This window comes from Cucurbita pepo, chromosome 7 (genome assembly GCF_057944985.1).
Source record: "Cucurbita pepo subsp. pepo isolate OVF chromosome 7, ASM5794498v1, whole genome shotgun sequence".
NCBI lineage: Eukaryota > Viridiplantae > Streptophyta > Magnoliopsida > Cucurbitales > Cucurbitaceae > Cucurbita > Cucurbita pepo.
In genome coordinates this window covers 11,013,335-11,039,746 of record NC_141804.1, presented here as the reverse complement: position 1 = coordinate 11,039,746, position 26,412 = coordinate 11,013,335, and the positions used below count along the sequence as shown (strand labels likewise).

General features: G+C 37.5%; 3 protein-coding genes across 5 annotated transcripts; 1 reads left to right on the top strand and 2 right to left on the bottom strand.

The window, feature by feature from the left end:
• Positions 1-818: 818 nt before the first annotated feature.
• Positions 819-15,979, bottom strand: LOC111798953 (protein ENHANCED DISEASE RESISTANCE 2-like). 2 transcript variants are annotated; one of them, XM_023682309.2, is made up of 22 exons: positions 15,570-15,979; positions 15,359-15,433; positions 15,167-15,220; positions 14,130-14,195; positions 13,860-13,918; positions 13,325-13,401; positions 12,990-13,115; positions 12,857-12,891; positions 12,572-12,672; positions 12,396-12,491; positions 12,103-12,167; positions 7,941-8,012; positions 7,099-7,269; positions 5,991-6,196; positions 5,789-5,855; positions 4,951-5,126; positions 4,695-4,796; positions 4,231-4,278; positions 3,037-3,180; positions 2,867-2,962; positions 1,584-1,685; positions 819-1,120 (listed from the first exon to the last, which is right to left on the bottom strand). In XM_023682309.2, the coding sequence occupies exons 1-22, from the start codon at positions 15,804-15,806 to the stop codon at positions 1,028-1,030; spliced, it is 2,268 nt and encodes a 755-aa protein (XP_023538077.2). In that variant the 5' UTR covers positions 15,807-15,979; the 3' UTR covers positions 819-1,027. The 2 variants fall into 2 exon arrangements, with proteins under 2 accessions (XP_023538077.2, XP_023538078.2); XM_023682310.2 differs by lacking the exon at positions 7,941-8,012 and having other exon boundaries at positions 15,570-15,978.
• Positions 15,980-19,249: 3,270 nt separating this feature from the next.
• Positions 19,250-20,588, top strand: LOC111798562 (uncharacterized). The gene has a single exon (XM_023681799.2). It carries the CDS (start codon positions 19,394-19,396, stop codon positions 20,000-20,002), a length of 609 nt encoding a protein of 202 aa, XP_023537567.2. The 5' UTR covers positions 19,250-19,393; the 3' UTR covers positions 20,003-20,588.
• Positions 20,510-26,366, bottom strand: LOC111798561 (adenylate kinase family protein). 2 transcript variants are annotated; one of them, XM_087125547.1, is made up of 19 exons: positions 25,940-26,366; positions 25,768-25,860; positions 25,400-25,528; positions 25,177-25,311; positions 24,370-24,516; positions 24,164-24,238; positions 23,989-24,076; positions 23,742-23,779; positions 23,431-23,559; positions 23,127-23,162; positions 22,980-23,060; positions 22,775-22,913; positions 22,336-22,415; positions 22,167-22,232; positions 21,389-21,418; positions 21,207-21,316; positions 20,936-21,073; positions 20,804-20,833; positions 20,510-20,719 (listed from the first exon to the last, which is right to left on the bottom strand). In XM_087125547.1, exons 1-19 carry the CDS (start codon positions 26,144-26,146, stop codon positions 20,695-20,697), a joined length of 1,776 nt encoding a protein of 591 aa, XP_086981673.1. In that variant the 5' UTR covers positions 26,147-26,366; the 3' UTR covers positions 20,510-20,694. The 2 variants fall into 2 exon arrangements, with proteins under 2 accessions (XP_086981673.1, XP_023537566.2); XM_023681798.2 differs by having other exon boundaries at positions 25,768-25,869; positions 25,940-26,365.
• Between the last annotated feature and the right edge of the window lie 46 nt (positions 26,367-26,412).

The following is a 26,412-nucleotide window of genomic DNA, read 5'->3' as shown; positions in this document are numbered from 1 at the left end:
AGGTCGAAATCTCTCAGATCCCACCATAAAGAGAGGGAACATATTTTCTACTTTTCTCGATCCTATTGGAGTTTTTCTATTTTTTATCAACAACTAAACAGTGGAAGCAAAGATTTCTAGATATCGTTAGTTGCTTGAAGTGTTTATTTACTCCCACATTTAATTTTTTTTTTGATAATAAGTCTCTAAATTTTTAATATCGTGTCATACGAAGCTATTATACACAAAAACAAAAGTTTCGATATTTATTCGACAGGGACCTCTCCGCATAAAATTGAAAGTTGAAGGACCTGAAACCAAACTTCATAAAAAATTTTAATTCTTTTTTCATTAAGGTCACACTAATAGATTTACATGAACAATAATGAATCCCAAGGGATAAACATTATGCAAATTAAATCATCCAATCAACCTAAAGTTTGTCCACTGATATGATCATAAAGTAAAGCAAAGAGTCGTTGGGAGTGAGTAAAGTGATTGCAGAAAGGCCTTTTTTTCTCATTTTTTTTTTGGCTTCAAGATGGAAAAGATTAGCCCTGCAACAGTATAATGATTATATATATATATATATATATATATATATATATATATATATATATGATTGATGATACCGAGCTGGTGGAATTATGATGAACAAAAGCAGAGAAACAATCAAGAACAGTGATGAACAATGTGAAACAATTTGCAGCAGTACTGAACAGGGTGAGGCCTATCCCATCAATCCAATTCCTTTATTGAATTTGATTCAAATTATGATAAAACAAACAGAATGAATGATCTGTTACTGATAGATCGGTGAATCAATGAACAAAATGAAGTATTGATCCCTCTGAATGAGCTAGAGGAGAAGTAAAGATTTTATTGCTGATTTCGTTATTAATTTATAATAGGTGTACTGATCACTTGTCTTGACTATACTCGGATGAACAGACTACCAGATGTAAAGCCTCGCTAAAGTGACCATGTTACAAAGAATGAATGAATGAATGAATGTGAGAAAGTTTGGTAAATGTAACATATAGAGACCTCATTTTTCCAAAGTTACTGCTGAATCGAGCCTGACACGGTTTAGCCGAACCGTTCCAAGAATATACTCGGGCAACTCTTCCTCTTCCTTTGCCTGCATTTGTGAATATCTGTCAGCATCCACGGTACTATGTTTTCTAATGATGAATTAACCTGTCAAAATATGTGGATAAACAAAACTACTATAGCTAAGAAATGAAAATATCAGCCATTTCCTTCATTGTTTCTGTAATTTCTTGAGGGGTGGGAGTGTGAGATCCGAGAGGAACGAGTGCCAGCGAGAATGCTGGGCCCCGAAGGGGGTGGATTGTGAAATCCCACATCGATTGGAGAGGGGAATGAAACATTCTTTATAAGGGTGTGAAAATCTCTCCCTAACAGACGCGTTTTAAAAACATTGAGGGGAAGCCCGAAAGGAAAAACTCAAAGAAGACAATATCTACTAGCGGTGGGCTTGGGCTTGGATTGTTATAAGGAGTGTCTATACAAGACTCAGAAGAGAAGCAAATAGGGTTCTGGATATGGATATAGAAACATAGTAGGCATAGAGCGACAACCTCTATGAGAATCGCAAGGTCAACGACTAAGCTTGTGACGTATCCGAGGACGAGGCCAATAACACTCCTGGCTACTGTTGAAGATCCAATATCCACATCAATCTGCAAGAAATTTATGAAGAAATTAGTAAAATAACTTAACATATCTTAGAACATGTATATCTGATATGGCTTAAAAGAGCTCTGGTATTACTTATCAACAATAGAACAAAGCTATAATACTTCAGCAGTTCAAGATGTCTGGTGCTTGACTCTTGGCCAAAAATGCACGACTAAACCGAATCCTAATTGCCTCCCTAGAACAGATTAGTACGTCTATCATTAGTAGGATATTAGTATGGGGTCAGGGAGACTTCGATGTAAATAGGGGGAGTCAGGGATCTTGGGAGAGGAGGATTACTTTGGGAGAGATAACTCTCTTGAAAGGCTAATGATATTGCAATCTCTTTTGATATCGTGTTTGTGAGATCCCACATCGGTTTGAGAGGGGAACGAAGCATTCTTTATAAGGGTGTGGAAATCTCTCCCTAGCATACCCGTTTTAAAAACCTTGAGGGAAAGCCCGAAAGAGAAAACCCAAAGAGGACAATATCTGCTAGCAATAGGCTTGGACTGTTACAGTTGGTATCAAAGCCAGACACCAGGCGATGTGCCAGCGAGGAGGCTGAACCCCGAAGGGGGTGGATACCAGGCAGTGTACCAGCGAGGACACTGGGCTCTGAAGGGTAGTGGATGGGAGGGTCTCACATTGATTAGAGAGGGGAACGAGTGTCATGGGTCCCGAAGGGGGGTGGATTGTGAGATCCCACGTCAAATGGAGAGAAGAACGAAACATTCTTTATAAGGGTGCGGAAACCTCTTCCTAGCAGACGCGTTTTAAAAAACCTTGAGAGAAAGCTCGGAAGGGAAAGCCCAAAGAAGACAATATTTGCTAGCGGTGAGCTTGGGCTGTTATAGTGTTATTGGATCCTAACACTTCATTCAGTTATCCTATCGGACTTGCTTCTAGCGTATGTAAAACACGTCGGGGGTTTGGCGTTCTTAACGACATCATCTACTATTCAAGAACTAGAAGAACTCCACATAGGGTGTAGTAAAGTTAAATAATGCGAAGCAGATGATACATGCAGTAAATTTTATCGAGCTTGACATGAACTTGCCTAGCAAGAAGACACAGACAATATCTCTCAACTTGGTATGTCTAAGTAAGCGTAGGACATCTCTAGCAAAAATTGCACCTGCTTATGAATGCATGCTACTAAGAATGGGTTAGAGTTATTTACTTCCAGAAAATTATCCCGTCTAAGGTACTTGCATTTAACTGCTTTGCCCAAAAGGCAAGCTTTTGTTCCAACTGCACGCTTAACCATCCAATAGCCCTGTTGAATTAAACTAATCATTAGTAGCAATATCATCAAGAACTTTTGAAATATAAGATATCAGTATGATGTACCTCCACAATGCTGGGGATTAATTTAAATCTCGAATCCCGATACATGTCATTTCCATCCACAAATTTACCCAGCAAAGAACTTTTGTTTACAGGCCTGTCTGCAGCATAATACATAACCATACTATAGTTTGGCTTGGCTGGAACCTGAAACCGAAAGCAATATAAGAAGCCCGGACATGTCACAAGAACTTTTCTGTCAACCCATTAGAGTATGAAGACTATAGTATAAGAAATATGCTTGCATTTACACCCATATAAAGCCATAAATAAAACTGGATTAATAAAAGAGCCAATGATTCCATAGAGCTATCAGAGGTGCAAATATGTGAGATCCCACATCGATTGGAGAGAGTAATAAGTGCTAGCAAGGACGTTGGGTCCCGAAGAGGGGTGGATTGTGAGATCCTACATCGATTGGAGAGGGAAATGAGTGCCAGCGAGGACGCTGGGCCTCGAAGGGAGGTGGATTGTGAGATCCCACATCGGTTGGAGTGGGGAACGAAGCAATCTTTATAAGGGTGAGGAACCTCTCCCTAACAGATGCATTTTAAAAACCTTGAGGGGAAGTCCGAAAAGGAAAGCCCAAAGAAGACAATATCTGTTAGTAGTGAGTTTGAGCTGTTACAAAATTTCTCTCTATCCATAGATTCTCGGTAAAAGCTTATTAAGGAACACATAAAGACCAATCGAAAGCCTCCAAGATGTAGGAACGGTATTTACGAGCAAAAGAGAAAGATAAGAATAGGTGCCTGTAAGATTCTTCGTTCACTTCGCACATGGCACACCGACTTGGAGATTAAGTAAGTGGGGTTCTTCTTCGCAACCTATTATTGATCCTAATGCGTGCTTTCATGACTGAGCTCCCATAAGAAGAATATGATCTTCATGGGAAAACTGCCGTGGGGTCGAAAAAATTTATATGTAAATGGGGCCGCAATTGGAGTATGCAAGCTACCTCTAGATGAAGCTCAAGACTACGAAAAATATTGAGCTACATAACCATTCAGCTGAAGCTAATGACCTCTAACCACTCTACTCAACTTTCGAGGTTATATGTTTAATACCTACAAATAAGTTCGAAAATAAAAACAAACCAAGCATGTTTGTTGCCTTGCAGCTCTAGAACCAAGTTCAAAATTATAAAAATTAATAATAATAACTAATTTCACAAGAAATGTAGATGGTTGCACATACCTGGAGGTTAATAATCAGCACGAATGGGAGCTTCTTTCCAGCTTCTGACTGATATTGAAAAGGAAATAGTTAATTATAATGTAGTTAAATCATACAACTCTACATTCGTCAGGATGGATTGTATGTAAGTATACTACACGCGAGTTTTGGTTGCTTTTCTTTCGGAATTGTGGTCGAATCGAAATCAAAGATTTTCACAAGGAAAACAGCTTCCTTGGTTTGATAGATTTGAATCAGCTCGTCTCAAGACCTCTTCTTGGTGTTCTTTGTTGAAGTAGTTCGTGGGATTTTTGCTTCGAAGTGGAACGCTTTTATATATCCTTTTTAGTTTGAATTGTTCTTCGCTGTTTTTTCGTTACTTTTGTTCATTCTCATGTGGTGTTTGAATTTTAGAACACTAAGCTCTTTTTAGTTATATCAATGAAAAGTGTTTCTTGTTCTAAAACAAATGCAAGTGAAAGTACCTGAACTAAATTCTGGGGATGCAATGCAATGCCATCATAGCTTTTATCAACTTTGAACCAATCTACTGCTATGAGATTGAGAAGGGGATCGCCTCCCGTTACCTGAAACAGATCATATCATATAGCCAAGGAATGAGCTAAGAACAATCATAATGATGATTGATAAATAATTATATTCCAAAATTGGTCTCGAGTCTTCCCCTCGTCCCACGAAATTATATATATAATTTGTAACTCACAAGAGAACAAAGCCCACCTTAGAGTTATCTTTGAGGTAACTTTTGCCTCTTATCATGAACCCTGCTCCACCTGGAGAAGTCCAACAGTTTGTATCAGTGTCCACCCCCCCTTTCTGCAAAGAACCTTTAATCTGGCATGTGTCCAAGACGATAGGAGCAATGCTATGATCTAGCTCCTTATTTGCATCGACAGCTGCAACCACGATAATCACTCGTATTACTGAACATTTTTCATTTAAATGGAAACTACATGTAAAATAGGTTATATATAACTATGACCTTTTTACTTGTGGGTCAATTCAAAATAGCAGTGCCACTGTATGTATATGTCGGTATGCATGCAAATACGCATGCATACACACAAATAAATAATATGGTATGTCAATGATGCATGGAAGTATATATCTTTTGTATGTGTAGATGATGTTGGAGCGTTGATATACCCATTAGTTTAAGCTTTTGGGTTGATTGGTGATTTAACAAGGTATCAGAACCGGACGGTCCTATGATGACATTTCCTCCCCAATTAATATTGATTTCCATTTGTTGGACCTTCTACAAATTTCTAAGCTTACAAGTGAAGTGGAGAGTTAGAGTGTTGACATAATTAAGTTTTCTATATTTCAAGTTTTTACTCCCTAATTCTCTCTTCGGTCTCAATCGTTCATCTTCAAGGCTATAGTTTTCTCGAAAAGAATAGGAAAAAGAACAGTCATGAAACCTGTCTCATTCTGAAAATCACAACCAAAAGTTTCTAGTTTCCTTATGGTGTGGGGAACGAATATGTAAGCAACTTGTTTGCTTGATATTTAGTTTCACCGTAGAAAAAACGGGACGGTATGTGAAGAGACAAACCTGATGACTGCTTCGTAGAAAAGCCTGCTATAGCCCATGAAACATTTTTCAGCTTCACCTTTAAGTCCTATAATAAATAATCAATAAAAAGGCGTTTAAATTTCAGGGCAAGGGAAGCTTTGTGTGTATAAGATCTTGATGAATGATTAGTGGGGGATCAAGAAATGCCCCTAAACCAAATTCAACATCAGAAGAGAACTACCTTGTTGCCAACTTCTTTATCATTGTCACTATCATCTTCCGAAGATGATGATGAAGCAGCAGCCATAGCATCATAAAATTCATCCTGTGTTCCTCTATCATCATAGTTGCCATTCGTACCAGAGACATCTGAGGTTTTTGAATGGACAACAGTGGGCCAGGGTTCATAATTTAGAGAGGGATTTGCTAATGCATATTCCTTTAGACCTGAAAATTGGGAATACATAAACAAAATTTTCAGTGAAAGAGGATCCTAGTTCATTCCTTTTAGCTTTTGCTAAAAAAAGATTCACATGATTAAGTAAATAGTGGACACTTATTCGGACATAGCAAAGGAAATATTAGGATGAATTTCAATAACTAAATGTACAAGGCAAACACGTCTTGTTCATTTTATCTTTTTATCCACTTCGAAACGCTGACTAGGTTTAGTTGACCTTTTTCCTTTTAGACATGACGGTCAACTAATCCGATGAGCAGTTTAGAAAACCTTAGTTTGTCCATCAGTTTGAGGATGACACGTAGTTTAGAACAGCAATCCTTATGATTTGCCTAACCAGGAGAAGGAACAGAGCATCTCAAACTGGTTAGTTAGTCAATCGTCAAGAGAGAGGGATTTGTTTTTCCCTTTCTTTTTGTTAACAAGAAACAATTTTTTACTGATATAATAAAAATGATTAAAGTTTACCTACTTTGGATACTCACTCAGGCCTTTAAAGGGAGGACAAATATTGAAACGAGTTTAAGCAGATCGTTTCAAGATTTTGTCTCAGTGGATCAAGGAGAAAGGGGGGTCGGCGGGAAAAGGATTATAACATGAGAGAAGCAAGGAGGGTCATGATCGATATCGCCGGGCTAGTGCGGCTCGAGTAAGGGATACGAACTCCAAGCATCTGAATGTTTGGAGTTTGTACTCAAAACACAACCTTTGGCAGAAAAGTGCTGTTAGTGGCCTCAGACTCTAGCCTAGCGAGTAGTTTCTGTTTGACATTGAGTTGAAAGAGATAGCAAGAGTTGAACTATTATATATATAGGTAGCAACAGAATATAGGGATAAGCCATTATATAATTGGAAATATATCTAATGGTCTTTTTCATAATCAACATACCTGCAACTTGGCACAGCAAAGCATAAGGAACACTCTTTTCAAACTTTGAAGGGTGGTGTCTCTGCCATTTAGACCAACCTGCCGGTTGTATCTCTAGTATTTGAGTAACAAGACATTTTGGAACTTTTGAACCCATGGATGTGTTTAAGCACCTTATCTCCCAAGTTGAAGCTACATGAAAATTTTAAAAAAATCTATGAAAAAACCATCTTGAAACTATAAATTTAATTTATGAAGAACAACCAACAATAGTAGAGATAAGAACATAGTAAATTCGGCAAGAATTTTAACCTTAATGAACGGTAAAAAAAGCCATCTTCTCACTTTAGAGATACAAACAAGATCATATGTTCAAAGAAAGTAAAAGGCAAGAAAAAGGAAGAGGAAGAAACAAAAGAAGACAGAATAAAACAGAGATGAATAATGATGTGTTGGATATTTGTGGAGGATTCTAGATCAAATATTCTCCATATTCTTTGTGGGTAATTATTAGTGAATTTGTTAGCTATTTACTGTGGTTAATTTGTTTAACCACCTCTGTATTTACAGCCCATTATCCCATACGCTAAGCCTATATGTAAAGGCTAAGGAAAATAGTGCCATAAGGCATTCAGCTCCACCACATACAAATATAAAAATAGGGGTAAACTGCATGTGCACAATAGTGTATAACTCATCAAAAGGTCCGTTAAGTGAAAGTACTCTCCAACCAGTAAAAAGGTTAATCAAACTATTGAAGCTTTAAATAGAAAAACACAGAATAGTTCTAAGTTCCTTTTTCCTTCTTAATCGCATTAGAAATCTAGGGGGAGAAAGAAATCAAGGGAAGAAAGAACTCATACGGTTAATCCGTGTACGTCGATATCCTGATCTATGTGGTTTCTTTTTATGAACGCAAGGAATTTGCAATATTGCTGCATTAGCAAAGAGAAAGTATAGTTAGGCCAAAAAAATACTCAAAACAGAATTCTTCGCAAGGCTAGCAAATAGAATCAACACAATTCCAATGCCGCCGCAACCCATTCACTGATAAAGCAACAGAGTTGACTTGCCTCAGGCAATCAATTGGATAAGTTCAGCATTTGAGATAACATCATACATAACTTTTTTTTTTTTTTTTTTTTTTTTTTGAATAACACATAACTTTTGACCTGTGAGGTTCTCTACGCACAATCAATCTGAAAAACTCAATCAATCAAACACAAACACGGCAGAATTCCAATAGAAAACAGCACTGTTCTATTGAAAAGAACTCCCTAACCACAAGAAAACAAAGTTCACAGCAAACAAACAACAACGAAAACAGAGGAAATCAAAATACTCCAGCTTAACCAAGAGAGCTGGTTCTCTCCTACCCTGGCCTAGAGCCACAAAATACCACAATGGATTCTCTCCTCCCCAAACTGGACAAAAACAACCTTCCGTTCATAACCATACCGAGCACGTCCTACTACCCCCACTAACTGTAAGTGGTCGAATTTCCTGAGTTGCCCCCCTTAGAATATGTCTTCACAATGGGAGACCTCCATAACTTTGTAAAAGGATATGTTCTGGTTACTAAATTGGTAGACTGACAAACATTTAGCCTGTCTCATAAGCATGATAAAAACTTCTCATATCACGGTTAACAATGTTCAAAATTTCTGTTGGCCAAACTGTCCAGAAGTTGTCGGACTAGCTCTGTTATTGGTTGTAACAAACTACCTGGTAGTAGTTAGGTTTATATCGTATATATAGCGTAAATTGTAAATAAAAATCAAATAAATAGCAGTTAGGTTTGTATCCAGCAAAACCCATTATTGGTCCCTAGACACACTAGCACACTAAAGAATGAAGAGGGTCCTTGGGAAACTATTGAACCCCTAGACACACTAAATAACCAGCCCACAAAACCAATTATTGAGTCCACACCTAGTACCGATTCTAATTATGAGTCCACCCATACTAATGTAGATTATCAGTCCACCCCTATTGCCATAGAGTTACCAGCAGAACCATACACTCCATCTCCATTACCAAATCTGTTGTTCTTTCAGGTATATGTGCTAGAAGGAAAGTCATTTCAGAATTGATACAAGTCCAACGTCCGACTCTACTCAAAATGAGGATGTAACACAAATACCAATAGATGATAGACCCATAGCTCTCCGAAAACCTACTAGATAATGCACAAAGTGACCCTTATACCCCCTACCAAACTATGTCTTTCTTGAAAGACTATCCCCATCACACAAGAGTTTCATTGTGACTCTAAATTCAATAGTTATACCTAACACAGTTTCTGAAGCTTTATTCAAAAGAGAATGGCAAGATGCAACGAAAGAAGTAATGAATGCTCTAGAAAAGAATAACGCATGGGAAGTTGTGGATAAGCCAAAAGGAAAAAATATAGTTGAGTGTAGGTGGCTTTTCACAGTAAAGTACAAGGATGGTGGAATGTTGGAAAGGTATAAGACAAGGTCGGTAGCTACGGGATACACTCGAACTTATGGAAGATGAACACCGTAAGAACATTGCTACCCTTAGCTGCCAACTTAAATTGGCAACTTTCACAGTATGATGTGAAGAATGCATTTCTTCATGGCGATCTAGATGAAGAAATCTACATAAGCACTCCTCCTGGATTTGAAAGCTCAAGAGGTAAAGTATGCAAATTGAGAAAGGTCTTGTATTGACTAAAACAATCATCAAGGGTGTGGTTTGGAAGGTTCACAAAAGTAATGATAGACTGGGTATAAGCAAAGTCAAGGAGATCACATTCTCTTTATCGAGCATTCAAAATCAAGGAGAGTTATAGTGCTTCTAGTGTATGTAGATGACATCATAGTGACTGAGATAATGAAGAATAAAATTTTGAACTAAGAAGAAAATTGATGAAAGAATTTGAGATCAAAGAACTTAGAAAGCTAACGTACTTCCTCAGTATTGAAATAGCATACTCAGCTCAGGGTATTTTCATATCACAACAGAAATGTAGGATGGATTTATTGATGGAAACAAGAAAAAATGGATGTAAACCTACAACAACACAAGAGATCCGCACCTAAAATTGGGAGAGTCAAAAGAAGAACTTGTAGTGAACAGAGAAATGCATAAGAGGCTAGCAGGGAGGCTTATATATCTAGCTCTCACTCGACCGACATATATTCAGTGAGTGTAATCAGCCAATTAATGCATGATCCACGGGAGCCTAACCTTCATATAGAGTATTACGTCAATTGAAAGGAACTGAAAAGGAATTTTATTCAAACAGAACAATTCTCTTGTATTGGAAGCTTACACCGATGTTGACTATGCTGGATCAGTAGTGGACAGAATATCTACTACAGGGTATTGTACTTTTCTTGGAGGTAATTTAGTAACATGGAAAAGCAAAAAGCAAATGTGGTGGCTAGATCATCTGCCGAATCAGAATTCTGAGCTATTACACAAGGGTTATGTGAACTCTTATGGTTGAAGATAATTCTTGATGAATCAAGTGAGAAGCATATTGAGATAAAGTTATACTACGACAACAAATCAGCTATCAATATTGCACACAATCCCATCCAGCATGATAGGACAAAACATATTGAAATTGATCGACATTTTTCAAGGAGAAATTGGAGGAGGTAGTATGCATTAGTTTTATGCACTCACAACTTCAACTAGAAAATAAAACAAAAGAACTTCACAATTCAATATTTCATGAGTTAGTATTCAAACTAGAAATGGATGATATCTATTCCTCAGCTTGAGAGAGAGTGTTAAAGGAATGACCTTGATTTAAGGAATATTTGAGTTATCCCTCTTTGAAATTACATAAGAAAAGCAGCAAGTTAATTTAGACTTGTAACGAGACTTTATGCGAGAAGGGCCAAACAAAGATGGACGTAACCACTTGGTTAGTGGTAAGAAAGTTGATGCACCTTTAATTTGGAGGGCAGGGGGTTGGAGATTTGAGAAGAAAGAACCTGGCATTGCTCTCTAAGTGGCTGTGGAGATTCATTCAGAAGGAGACAGCTTTATGGAAGACAGTTATCAAAAGCAAATATGGGCGTCTGATGATAGATGGCTGCCAAAGGAAATTAAGAAGAGCTCAAGTTGCAGCCGAAACACATTGGTAAAAACAGCAGCTCTTTTTAAAGAAATATCAGTTACAAGCTTGGAAATGGGGAAAAGTCGTTCTTGGGAGGATAGGTGGGCTGCAAATAGTCCATTTTGTGAGGAATTCCCCTCCATTTTTTAGCAAATTCCAAAAGGCTTCTTACTGTCAGAGATTGTTGGTCAGTTGGAGTTGAAGCTTGGGACCTAGGGCTCTTTGATAGAGAGTTGGAGGAATGGGCTGGTCTCACCACAATTTTAGAGGGAAGGAAGCCAAAGGGAGAGAAGGATAAGGTTTATTGGGATTTTTCCAGCAAATCAACCTCAAAGTTCCTGTACAGGTCCCCTACTTTTTCGAGCCACAATCTTACTAGTCTGATTTCGAAAGGAAACAGCCTAAAGAATACCGCTTTCTTCATTTGGTCTATCGCTCGTGGTAATCTAAATACAACAGACAGGAATCAAAAACAATATCCACCCCTTCTTTGCAATCAAAACTTTGAGAGTAGTAATCATATTTTCCTTCACTGTCCTTTTGCCTATAAGGGGTGGATGTTCCTCTTGAATCTCTATGATTTGGCCTGGTGTACTCCAAAAGAGGTGTTTTGTTGAAAATGTACGGTTTACAGCCCCTACATTGAGTGTTTTACACAATTATTTTTTGTAATACATAGTGTAATCTGATTAATTTAGCTTGGAGATCTTTTGTTATCAATCCTTCGAATTAGGCTTGGGAATCCCTCATCCCGAAGGCCATTAGACCGTGTTCTCCATTTTGTTGAACATATGCTGTAAAGTTTCCTATTTAAAAAAATGGATGTTTAACAGCAGCCTATCTGTTCTCAAATCACCAGAAACTATATATATCAATGGCCTTTTAAAACAGTGTAGCATAATAGAAGTACGAAATGTTTCTCTTACTATAAGTTCCATCTTGTCCTCGAAACCATTGTCGAGAGAAGACAAAATCTCTTTTGCCTTGCGATCTGCAGTTGAAACACAATGTAGAAATATATGAATAAAAAACTGAACAAGAATTTGAACATAAGTCGAAAACAGACAAGTAAATGGAACTAATCACCTTAACAAGTTTGTTTGTTTTAAGGTAAAGAATACAATTCTATACAATTGATATTAGTAGAATATTAAGGTTAAGAAAAGTAAACGTGACAATGTTAAACTATGTGACCAAGTTGTAAGTCTTGTAGCATTACTGGCTAAGATGCGTGGGATAATTCGTCCCATAAAGAATATCATAATGCCCATGGTAAGCTTCAACCAGTTCCATGTCACTTATCAGTGTATCCCACCTGCACACATTGATATCAAAGTCAGAACTCTGAGGTCAAAACCATTGAATCCAAACTTAAAAGAAATATTAGCAACTAACTCATATCTCTGCCTCCAGTCCGAGTTCAGGATTATATCGAAAACAGTATCCGCATGAGCATCAACGACACCAACAGACTTCACGAGAACCCCTTTACCACTCTGGAAAAAAAACCAGAAAATCACTGAAGCAGAGCTTGGAAACCATCTGAGTGACCATTTTAAAGAAAAATCAGGTAGTTGCATCACTCAATTCCTGTTCTTCCGGAGTATCATGTACATGGAGTTTTCACAATAAAACTTTAGCATTTCTTTAGGTAATAGGAGGCACAACAATGATCGATACCTTATTGTCAGCAACATCTTCAAAAATTCTAACACCTAAAAGGCCAAAAATAGGGAAAAGTAAAAATAATGAAAGTTCAAATTTGTTCCCTTTAGTACTGCATAAGAGGAAAGTTAACTTAAGACGATGGTACCGTTAAATGTGCGAACACATTTCCACCGATGTCTTTCAAGTGCATCACCGAAATCCTTTTCAAAGAAGCCATCAGAACCGACATGAGTATTCAAGTTTGTAGAATGATGCAAAAGTGTCTCTGGACCTGGGCATAACAGGTTAAAAATGAATGTAAAAGTGGATTTCTTCTTGCTTCTGATGGAAAAAAAGAAACAAAGATATGAAACAGGGTGAGGGAGCAAAAGCCACAGAACCGTTTACAAGGTTAAAAACATTTTTAGGAATGAAATGTGAATTTTGATAACATGAAAGAAAAAATAATAATGTGTGTATTATTCGTAAAAGGTACCTCACCTTGACCAATTTTTATTAGCTTTCTTAATCCATGTGCATAACGTCTAACTCGATGTCTGTGCCCGTCCAGATTTATCCTTTCCATACCATGAAAATTGATCAACGATCAGAAATCAACCAAGAATTGCAGAGAATTAAGCTGGTTAAATGAACAGTTAGGCCAGAAAAGAAACAATAAGACATGAAAGAACCCCAGAAATAGAACACCAGTGATACTCAGGTGCAGATCGAAACATCCAATTGAACCAAGCCAATGTCACAAATAGATATCAAATTGTAACTATTTTCCAAGCCTAGCAGTTATATCTTTTTCATGTTATTCGACCACGGGAAGCTTCCTACTATTACATAATTATAATGGTGAAGTTAACAACATATACTATCTGTGGGGCGTCGTTCTTTTTTCTTTTTTCTTTTTTTTTCTATTTTACCATTATTATTATAAACAGGGAACATCAAGCATCTGAATTACAATTGCACCAAAACTGAATCTGCGCAAACATTCACGCAGAGATTGTTAAAGAAAAATGCTTACTCTTCCTCCATGTTCAGTTTCTCTCGGGGATTACCTCCTCTGGAAAGCTCATACTCAGCCTATGAAGTTAATACTCAATCAAATAAAGACAAGATAAATAGTTCATTGTACCAATTGTAACATTTCAAATTACAGGACCAAGTTTCATGCTTCGCGAAAAACTTTCAAGTTGTATTCTTGTTAACAGGTAATGATAAATTGTCACCTGTTCTTGTTACCTTTATTGCCCATCCAGACATGAAATACTATTTCCAAATGAGATTTTAGTACCTGTTGCTTGGCATGATCAAATGCCTCCATCCATTTTGTGACCTCTCCAGCCGTAGCACAAGCAATCTTAAGCAAAAGAACACACATGCGATTTAGATTTTTGTCCACTAAAAAAAGGAAGTTTCATTGATTGTAAACATCATCTTAAACATCAGTTTCAATGATAGTTTAATGTTATCATAATTTGAAATAAGGGATTCATTTATATTGGTAAGGTTTCCAAAACTCGAACTTCTCTAAAAATAATGGAAGCAACTTTTTTCCACTTAACCTGAGGGCTTCCTCCTCCCACCTCAAGCCCCTTCAAACCTTAGCAACTTGCCAAAACTTTTTGGATAGAAAAGAAAGACAGAGGAAATGTTTGAATCAAGGTTAAGCCAACTACCCTTAGCGAGGATCTCGATACCGTTACTAGAAAGACATGAAGGAGATTAAAAAATGCATATGCCTCATACAATTTGGCTGACTTGAAATAAATGGCTGGAAGGAGGATCCCAATTTAGCAATGGTAGAGGTGAACAAAATGGAAGCAAGAATGCTGACTGCCATCCTGTAAAATTTTACGAAGATCTCTATGAAGAAAGGTAGCGTCATGAACAATTTCCAAAACTTGACCAAAATCCTTACACTTGCAACAAAATAATCTATTGCTTCTTTCAATCCTCTCATTTCGTGGTGAGCATATGTAACAGTCCAAGCTCACCGCTAGCAGATATTGTCCTCTTTGGGCTTTCCCTTCTGGACTTCCCCTCAAGGTTTTAAAACGCGTCTACTAGGGAGAAGTTTTCACTCCCTTATAAGGAATGTTTCATTCTCCTCTCCAACCAATGTGGGATCTCACACCATAACTCGTGTGACAAAATTTTTTTGGTTGGAAATTCCCTTAGACATGAAATATAGAGAAGTTTCTTTTATGTGATCCAATTCACAAGGGGGGGGAAAGCGCAAAATGATGCCAAAAACAAAATAGCAATAAGGATAGTTATATTTCAAACACGATGATAATGAAGATAAGTTCGAACGAAACTATCACTTACTTCTCCTTTCTTAGAATCATCCAGTCGATTATAAATTCGTAATACATAAACATCCTGCAATAACAAACACAATCACCTATGTTTAGCTTCCATTATCTTCCATAGATCATCAAGATTTGAATATAATGATACAATGAGATCATCAAACAATCTTATACAATGAAAATGATAACAGATATACCATTCCCTTACCCCATGGTTAACTTTTCGACGTCCCAGCTCTTCGACCATAAGCGATGGCCCGACAACACCCCTCCTAATAGGTTTCTAAAACAGAGTACACCATTTCATACAATTAACTTCAACCCAATAGAACAGAATAGAATAATCACTCGCAAGCACATTCATCCAATCCAACATTAAGAAGAAAAATTAAAGAGAGAAATGGAAAGAAGAGGCTTACAATGCCGGGATTCTCATGAGGATCGCGCTTATACAACTCAACGTATTTACGACGAATAAAGAGAAATCGAAGATGGCAATACTCATGCCCTATAGAATTAAATCCAATATGATACACCCAACCGAAATACTCAGACGAACCCCTCTCCTCCGGTCCTCCTCCTCCTCCGCCGCCGCTAAAACTATGCCCCGACACCTCGCTCTCGCTTCCCGCCTTTTGCAACGGCAATGCCTCCATCCCTAGAACTCCCGCCGGCGGGAAAATTAGCGGTGTTTTTGATCGGAAATCTACGTGAAGCAAGGAAGAAGGCGAGGTGAAAACGAAATCGGAAGGGCTCCAAGTTGTTTGGATTATGGAAATCGAGGATTAAATGCTGGAAAATGGAGGGAGATGGAACTGCCCTCCCCCTCCTCAAACTACGAATGACGACAAAAGGTTGAAAATCGATCCACGTCAGACCTTTGACCGACCAACTAACCAACCAACGAAAAACCGTTGCCTCTCTTTTTTTTTCTTTTTTTTTTTGTTAAAAATAACTAATTAATTTCAATAATCAAATTTATTATTTTAATCTTTATATTTTTTTTATTACAAATTTTGTTTGCCCATCTAATAATGGAATTTTCATATCAATTAAAACAATGAAAGTTATTTATAAAAATAATAATAAATAAATATATATATATAATTTAATAGAAATAATAATAAATAAATATATATAATAAATAATATATATATATATATATATAATCTAATAGTTTAAACTATAATTTATAAATTAATTAATATTAATGACGTATGATTTTTATGTCAATTTTATAACTATCTAGAATTTAAAAATTAATTAATATTAATGACATGTGATTTTTATGTTAAATTTATGACTATATAGTATAAATTATACCTATTTTTTTAATGGAATATAAATTAAGAGTCGTTGTCCGTCTTTATTTCAGACTAGCCAATTTTTTTCTTTTTGATTTGGAAGATGGATGTTGCATTCGAAAGACACATGGTTTTCAGTACGTCTCCATATAGGGTCCCACAAGTTCAGGTAGTCAGTCTCCATATAGGGTCCCACAAGTTCAGGTAGTCAGTGAGTGGCTCTTTCACACGAGAAGCGAAAATCTTTTAGCACCACAAGCTACCGTGTTCATTGGTATGTTCATCAATTTGTCTTCGGAAAATAATTGATTAGTTATTAAATATTTTGATAAAATATATCACCTCAAACTTTTTTAAAAAACCTCATAAATAATTTTGGGGTCCGTTACCGCGTTTTAAAAATATTAATAAATTCTCAAAATTAATATTGATCTTGCTCTTTTGATGTTTTTTTAAATATAATATTAATCATAAAATAAGGAAGTTTTTTAAAATTAAAATAAAAGGTAAAAATATATTTTTAAAAATTTTAAGGATATTAGTGATTATTATTGAATTTTTAAATAAAATATAAATTTAAAGATATTTTTATTAATTAAGCATTTATTTATTATAGAGGTAGATTTGACAGATAGGTCGGCCACGTCTTTTGGTCGGCGGATGGATCGCCACATAATCCTCTTTCATTTCCTTTTTTTGCTCAATAAATTTATGGAATTAAATACTACGTGGCGTCGTGGACCCATTATTTATGGGTAAATAAATTATTTACGTTTATTTCTCTCCTACGTGTAAACCATTATTTTTATTTGTTATTGGAAAATAAATACGTCATTCTTTTTTATTTTCTTTTCTTTTTAAGGCTAAATAATTGATTTCTCTTCAAAAAAAAAATTTTTTAATTTGAAATTAATACTTTATTTATTTACTTTTACCTTTTAATAGAATAGGTGTCGTTGAATTATGCTTATCTTTTCTTTTTAAAAATTCTAAAATTTTAATTTAAGAGACAGGGAGATTTGATTCATTCCGAATGAAAGGGTTCGTTTTGACCGTTAAGAGTAGGTAACCCGTTCCGTTCCTTGTGTCTTTGTTTCTATTGCATTCTATCTCATCGTATCAAATTCTGTTCTGCGATATTTGAGAATCACCGTCAATACCTCGGTGTAGGTCCGGGATAATCCTTTGTGTCCACAGTCTGGGTCTATTTACAACTAGCCAATTGAGAATTCTCAGATGTACTAGTACTAGCAAGTGCATCTTTGATGCAGTCATCGATTCTCCCGAGAGGTCACAATTACCGCAAGCAAACATATTAATGACGAGGAACACATTTTTGCTATTCTACAAATACTTGTACTTGCTCTGCTATTCTGCCGAAGCCTGACTGAGGAAGAATTACGGAACGTAAAACAAAAAAATATGACACTGTTTTTCTATTAAAAATAAGGTCGTTGATGTATATATGACATGACTGTTACACGAGAAGACATTCATTTAAAAGAAACCTTTTCATAACGAGGTTACAGACTTACACGTTCATTGTAATGTGGCGGAAAATAAATTACACGAATTAAAATAAAACAATGAAAATAAAGTATTTGTTTTGATCTAACCAACGTAGATGCATCTACCCTAGATGGCTGTCATCACGACGTCGTCATCCGTGCATAGGAGCTTTACATGGCCTTAGTCTATGCTTCTTGTTTGGGTAAAATTGGATGCGTAGTACTTCTCTACACACGGGCCATGTATACACACATGGAACCCTAGGCAAGCTCGAATACGTATTCCTAGTCCAAGCCTTCGACTTGGCTGTCATCACGACATCATCATCCGTGCATAGGGGTTTTACATGGCCTTAGTCTTTGCTTCTAGTCTGGGTAAAATTGAATGTGTAGTACTTCCCTACACACGGGTCATGTATACACACATGGAACCCTAGGCAAGCTCGAATACGTATTCCTAGTCCAAGCCTTCGACTTGGCTGTCATCACGACATCGTCATCCATGCATAGGGGCTTTACATGACCTTGGTCAATACTTCTAGTCTGGGTAAAATTGAATGCATAGTACTTCTCTACACACGGACCATATATACACACATGGAACCATAGGCCAGCTCAAATATGTATTCCTAGTCCTAGCCTTTGACTAACGAACACTCACGCTGTCGGTTATACCATGAAGGGAAGGGAGCGTGCACAGTATTGTGGTATACACAATACCGTGATCATAATATTGTAGCGTACGCGTCCATACTAATCATAGCGATATCTGATACCGTATCCCAATACATATGCATAAAATATTTTATTTTATTATAAGCTCATATGTAAATTAAAATATGGAAAATATCTTAAAAAAGATACATCCATTAAAAAAAACCAAAGTCGGTTCAGTTGACTCGAACCAACACGTGGCAAGATCAGGAGCTTTCTACGAACATCACGACAAGCGCGGTTCTTTTCTTGCAGGCGTCGCTTTACCTTTTTTAATATTTTTTATTTTGCAAGTTTGTCCTCCTTTTCTTCCTTAATTACAAATTAGCCACAGGTTAACCTAACCCTCCTTCTGAGTTAATGTTAAAACGATGTCGTTTGAAACTTCAAAATATATATTAAACATGGAGAAGGAAATTAATTAACCGTACCAATGAAATTCGTCCGTGACACATCTATATCAACTACGGGTAACCCACGTCATACCCACTAAGGCGGTTCACGATCACACGTGTGGTACGTGCGAAAACCCTCACGAGAAATGTCTATATAAACCACATTTCAAGTTCCGATTATGCATCCCTCAAATGTCTCTGTTCTAAGAAGGAAGACGGTGAAGAAAAAGTTTTGTTCTTCTCTTTCTCTCTCTTGTTTGCATTGTTGTTTCTCTCTCCTTTCTGCAATTTTTTCTTTTGGATTTTGTGATTCTGAAGATATATGGCTACTACCGTGATCCTTCAGCCGCAGGATTGCCTTGGGAACGGGTTACGCCACCAAGGTTTGGTTCTATCGTCTCCGCCTTTGAAATCGCGGCGGAATTCTAACCGTATTAGTTCTAGTTCTTCTTCTGCAAACCCTAATTTTAATCAGGAGGATGCGACTTGTTCCGGTAGGCGGCGGAGTTCGGAGGTGGGAGTTAAGGCTAACCGTCGAGTGAATAGAGGTCGGAGTCGGGTGGTAGAGACGTCCACGGCGGCGAAGATTTCACCGAAGAATCTGGTTATGGGACAAGTCAAGATCTTGAAGCGTGGAGAGATGTTGAGTCCCGATGGAGGTGTTGGTGATGGTGGTAAGAGGATGTTGGAATCGAAGGTTGAGGATTTGGATTTGGTTTTGGGATCGACTGATCGGTTGGGTCCAGACCCTGATTTGATGCAGAAGCAGGTTGTATTTTCGGAATTGAAGGTTGCCGATGGGATCTATGCTGGATCGGGTGCGTTCTTTGCTTCGCCGCCTCCGAGTTCGGTGCCCTTACCGTCCTTTTTAGGTAAGAACGGTACTGCAACTAACGATCTGCGGCGGTTGTTGCGACTTGATTTGGACTGATCACGTCGGAGCAACAGAAGTGAACAATCCAGAATAATATGGGTTTTGGTCACTTGATTTGGACCGATCACATCGGAGCAACAGAAGTGAACAATCCAGAATATGGTGTATGGGTTTGGTTTGGTATGGTGTATGGTTTGATTACTCCAGGGTGTAGTAATGATAGAATATGAAGTGATGTGCTCTTTTCGATGGCGATTGTTCGGTATACCTCGGCATCTCCCTTTATTTTTTCAACAGGAAGATGCTTGAGTTGCGAGCAGATGAACTGGCTGAAGTGAAGCAACATGACAGTTCTTCTAGGTTTACTATAACTCAGATCAATTAGGGTTTAGCTGGTTTTTTCTTTCTCATAGAATATATTGTCTGCTTTGAGCGTTTCCATTGTAGTAGTTGGTAATCTTTGTTGGTGGCTTGGTTTGTGTTTTCTTAGGAGACAAATAGCTTTTAAATTTGGTGTGGGTTTTCCTTTTAGGAGCTCTTAGATATTGCCTTGACTATGCTAGGTACCCAGAATTTGTAGTTCTTTGTATCTTTGCTTTGTTTCTTCAAACAGATTTGGTTGTATAAACGTAGTATTTCCTTACCTTCTCTGTACATGGGTTGTGCCTAGAATCTACTTTGCATATAACTCCATGGCTGCTCGGTTCTTTGGTTGACATGTTCCAACTGAAGATATCATCTTCATAAGCTCAAAAGATGCCACTCAGGAACCCCCTGAATTAGTCAAAAATTTAATTTAATCTGGGCTGATCAACAAAGAGCAACTAGTATTTTCACGTTACAGGGGTATGTTCTTACCAGATTCCAGATGATTTCTTCTCTGCATTTCTGCAAGTATTTGAAATGTAATTGCAGTGATTAGATCAGGCGGCAGATTTTGGTAATAAAGTTTAAGGATGAAGTGTTCTTATTTTTTGTTCTTCATCTTACCTTTCTTTTCCTTGGAAGGCATCATTGATATCATCAGTGGACGGCCTGGTGGGATACTTGGTTAGGAGAACATACCTTTCCTTCCCAGAAGGTTCATCCACCCTTCTATAGAGCTCATAACCATAAGGGTGAGACATCCTAAAACAAAGAGTTGTGGATCAAAGCATGATCATGGTTGTCTCTTAAACTAATGGTAGAAGATGGATTTTGATTCGAACACTAGTGGAAGGAAATCATTGAAGATCTTACATTTGTTGGTGTTTTATTTTACCTGAGAGCTCCCATGATTGGATACTGTGTTCCTGCATAATAGAGAAGCCGAAAGAAGTAACAGATTTGGAATGATGCTGCATACTCCAGCCTCTTGTCACGGCCCATCGTCTAATAAGGATGGGAAGGATTAGAACTGAATTATACTCAGAAGTAACTCCAATTGATTTTTTTAATACTCACTTGCATGATACCACTCGAACCAGGTAAATCCTGAAAATTGAAAGAAGTTGAAGCCGAGTTATACGATAAACAACTAAAAAGTAGCAGCATGAAGGTCCTGCTTTTTTACATGAATGGAATGATCAGAGCTGTACTATTAAGAGAGGACATGTAATTGGTGTACTACAAGAATAAACCAAACGGCCTCTAACAAGAGATTGAAAAGATCCCACGTCGATTGAAGGGATGAATGAGTGCCAGAGAGGACGTTGGACCTCAAAGGAAGGTAGATTGTAAGATCCTACATCGATTGGAAAGGGGAACGAAAATTTCTTTACAAGGACATCGAAATCTCTCCCTATCAGACGCGTTTTAAAAACCTTGAGGGGAAGCCTGAAAAGGTAGATTGTGAGATCTCACATCGGTTGGAGAGGGGAATGAAACATGCTTGACAATGACGTGGAAACTTCTCCCCTCTCCCTAGCATATGCATTTTAAAAACCTCGAGGAAAAGCCCTACAAAAACAATATCGGCTAGCGGTGGACTTGGATTGTTACACCTCCGCTGCTATAAAACCAACATAGTACTATTCAACTATGATTATTGTCAAATGGAAGTACTAATGAAGACTGATACAGTAGTTTCTACTCTACTTTTCTTTTACTTGGGGCTTCTATCATATCCGCAGGATTTATTTCTTGTCACGTGATTTGTTTTGGTTACAGGTGCCTAGAAGTTAGGACAGTGTTCCTATCAGCAAATTAAATCATACCAACTTAGGATCACTTAGAAACTTGCCTTGAGTCTGGGATTTACAAGAATAACAGGTCGGTCACCAGCTGCATCTGTCATCGCTTTCATATCCTGCATTTACTTGACATCATTATCTTCACAAAGCTTCATCCTTAATCAAACAGTTCCATTTTCCTATTAAACAGAGTCGACAAAATCTTATGATGTCACTTACATCAATGATACAATTTCCAACAGCATTTTGAGGAGCCACTAAAATGAACATGTCATCTTGCTCGTCAACTTCTTTTGCACCTGCAATTAAAAATGAATTTGAAGAAGTCATTCGTGTGTAAAAGATTTTGCATTTGATATAGACAGTTTAAAGATGATCTTCATGATAATGAAACGTGTTTCTTCATGGTGATCTTCAAAAAGAGACGTATATAGAGCAAGAATAGAAAGGTATGCCCCTTCAAAGGTATAATTTCTAGTTTCTAGTTCCTATAGGTAAGAACCAACATGAATATGTACTGTTCTTGGCTATTCTGGAGAAGTCTTGAAGGAAATCATTGAGGAATTATGTAGGAAGGCTCATCTTTTCTGAGATTAACATGCAGGTGCAAGCAAACTAAAGATGCACAAACGAATCTTTCAAAATTTGAGTGCAGTACCAATTGAACCAATCTTGACAAAGGTCCCCAAAGCCCCATATTCGCCCCAGTCCATGTATTCTAAGATTTTCCGAGTTCCAGCAAGCTGCAGCGGCATTCCAGAAAGTGCACCTTCCCCCATGGATCCTTGAATGCATACCTAGGAGATGAAGTTTCAGATGGTGGTCACGAGCACTCTGATCTTGAGGGAAATCAGAGAAATTACCTTGACACGTTTTCCATCATCAGCAAATGAAAGGGCAATGGTCCGAATAAGTTCCATAAGAGTACCTATTCGATAGACATCCTGTGCATTGCAGATGCGGTTAACTCAGATCGTTTTTAGGAGAATCAGGAGGAGTAAGCTTCCTACCATTTCAGGGTTAAGCTCCGGAATATTAATCTCCACCTGTTCGTTGAGATTCAAAACAAACAAAAATGATCAGCCTCAGAAGTTACACCAATCAATGTCTCGCACCGATTGGTGACTGGCTCTGATACCATTCGTAACCATCCAAACCCACCGCTAGCAGATATTGTCTGCTTTAGCCCGTTACGTATCGCCGTCAGCCTAGAGAGGTTTCCACTCCCTTAAAAGGAATATTTCGTTTTCCTCTCCAACCGATGTGGGACCTAACAATAGTCTTGTGTGAATAACAATAAAGTTAACACCAAACCTTTAATCTAGTTCTACCATCTTTTACAGCGCGTTTGGTGCCTTCAAGCACATCATCATAAAAATATTTCCTGATTTCTCTGGAGTGAGGAATGTTATTCAATCTAGTTGGTATCCCTCTCCAGCTATCCTGTAAAAAGAGAATATCAAACATTTTTAAGGGAACCTATATATTTGAGGGATTCTTGTTATAATATCAAATATCAGCTTATATACTTGAGGAAACCTTATTATAGTGTCTATTACGAACACGTGAATTCGGGAAAATAACGAACAATTCAAGTTTCTTATTCTCAATCATACAGAGCATACCTGAGTTGAAGTACTCTTCAATCCAAGGGTTGATTTCCCTAATACACAAGAAATGCAGGGGGAGATGTGAAAATTATAAAAATAAAACTCAATTCAGATATAGCTTCTCTTATATGGAAAAGAAATGTCCTAGTAAGACCAGGTCGAACCTTTCAAAGCGTCGGTGTCGATATTAAATCTAAACTTATAATTTCTAAACTATCCAGTAAACCTTTTCAATGAATCCCATGAGAACACAAACAATTACCTAACTTCGTAGCCTTTTCTTTTTGAATCTGTGATAATAATGATGATATTTCTTCAAAAATTTCTTCTTTAGGACGGCTTCCATCAATCTAGATTCACAGAATTTAATATGCACAGAAGAACAGAGTTAGAAATAAACGCTGGAATTAAACAGAGAAGAACGCATAATAAACTACCTTCTTTGTAATACTCAAGTACACTGGTGCTATTGCTTCTGCATTACGCTTGTAAATTTCCAAACGCTGCTTCACCTAAACAGAAATCACATAAAATAAACGTTAGAAACCCCAAAACAAGCCTATAGCAAGCCAGTTAGACAAGCAAAAACAAGTCTAGAATCGCTTTCTGAGAATTTTTAAACAATTTCTTAGAAATGGCTAACTTTTTCCTCAGTATCATCGGGTCGAGTGACAAATCTTCCTTTAATTTCCTCTGTTTCTGGGGGAAAATATTTCAGATGGTAAATCTTCCCCGTCTCTGGGTCGAGCCTTCGACCAACGCATCTGTCGATTAGAATTTCATCAGGAACCTGAGTATTAGAAATGTAAATCAAAATATAAATACAGAAATGGATATCTAAACACACAAAAAAAGATGTTCATTATTGACTTCACTGATAAACTGAAGAAGAAATTTGAATTTATTCAACACGAGCCAACTTCTTGTGTGATTAACACATAAAACGCCACCCCTATAAACTTGTGGCAGATTCACAGTATAATTATGATACTCTGTTACTTCTTTCAAGAACACATTATAATTTAAAGGAAGACGCAGGATAGCTAGCACAAACTTCAACCATCAGTTACAGATTTAATCAAAATAACTCGCAAAATGATTGCTTCGTGGATGTTAGGAATCACGACCCTCCACGATGGTATGATATTGTCTACTTTGAGCATAAGCTCTCGTGACTTTGCTTTGGGCTTCCCCAAAATGCCTCATTCCAATGGAGATGTATTCCTTACTTATAAACCCATGATCGAACCTAAATTAGCCAATGTGGGACTCTCCCTCCCAACAATCTTCAACAATGGATGCATGAAAAACATCAGATAAGAACTAATTCTAGAGGGTGCCAAGAACTTTCCAATTTAGGTTCATTAAATCCTTTATGCAACTTTTTCACCACCACCAAAAACAAAACACTAAAGCCTCAACATAGGATATTAGTATGCAATGTACATACATCCAAAATAAGATAAATATCTGGTTTAATCTGCAACTTCTGCAAACTTTCTGCTTGCAAAAGGGTTCGTGGAAATCCATCTAAGAGCCACCCCTTCTCGGTTGCATCTTCACCTGATAACCGTGTCGTAACCATCTACAAACCAAAATAAGCTCATTATATGAATATTGCACAAACAAGAAAGTAACATTCAAGCTAGAAAGAGCTTAGATCCACATCCTACAGCAGTCACAATTTCATCAGGAACAAGCTGTCCAGAATTCATGAATTCTTTTGCTTTATTGCCAATTTCTGTCCCAGCTGAAATTTCTGCTCTTAATATGTCGCCAGTTGATATATGCACCAAGCCAAACTGAAGAATGAAGAGAAATCAGTGAAGGAAGTACACTACATATGATGCTTTGTTTTTAAAAGAGAAACATTCTATGAGAAATTCCATGTGCCAGTTCTAGAACTGTCTTGAACTTCACAGTTTACAACCAGATTATCAGGGAAATCAAAATTTCTTGTTCTGGTAACTGATAAGATTTCCTTCTTGTTGAATAATTCATGTTCAGAATCACAAAAAATCAGTAAAAGAACTTCAATTACCTTCTGAACAATCAACTCACACTGAGTTCCTTTACCGGAGGCCGGCGCACCTGATATCATAACCTTCAGCGGCTCCCCAGCTGCACATTTCACCTTCAGTCCCTAGCAAACACACAATCTCAAATCACATAACGAAACTCAACAACAGAAATCAGAAATCCAGAAATTAAACCTTAAATTCAGGGCTTCGCTTCAAATGGAGGTCACCAAAGACATAGGAAGAGCGAAGGCGAGTGGAGAAAAGTGAGGATGGTCGAAGAGAAAGAGAGGAACACGAAGAAGAAGAAGAAGAGGCGAGAGAAGATATGGAAAGAGGCGAGATGGAGGGGGTGGAAGGGACATTGCTGGATTGAAGGGAACAAAATGAAGTGGGCACCATTGTTGCTTGGTTTGTGCTCTGATTACGCCATGAAAGTTGCAGAATCTGCAACTGGGAGTGGAATTGGGTGAAGGGATTTTAGTGGCGGAGTTCAAAGGGAGGATTGAGGAAGCTCCATGGGAGGAATTTTCCGGGAAAATTTGAAGAGAGGATCGTAATGTTGTTAGAGGATGTGGATGAACCCGCGCTCGACAAACAGATAAGTGGGGAATGGCCAGTAGGGATCGATGGAGGAGAGCAATCGGTTAAAAAATTAAAACCGTTAA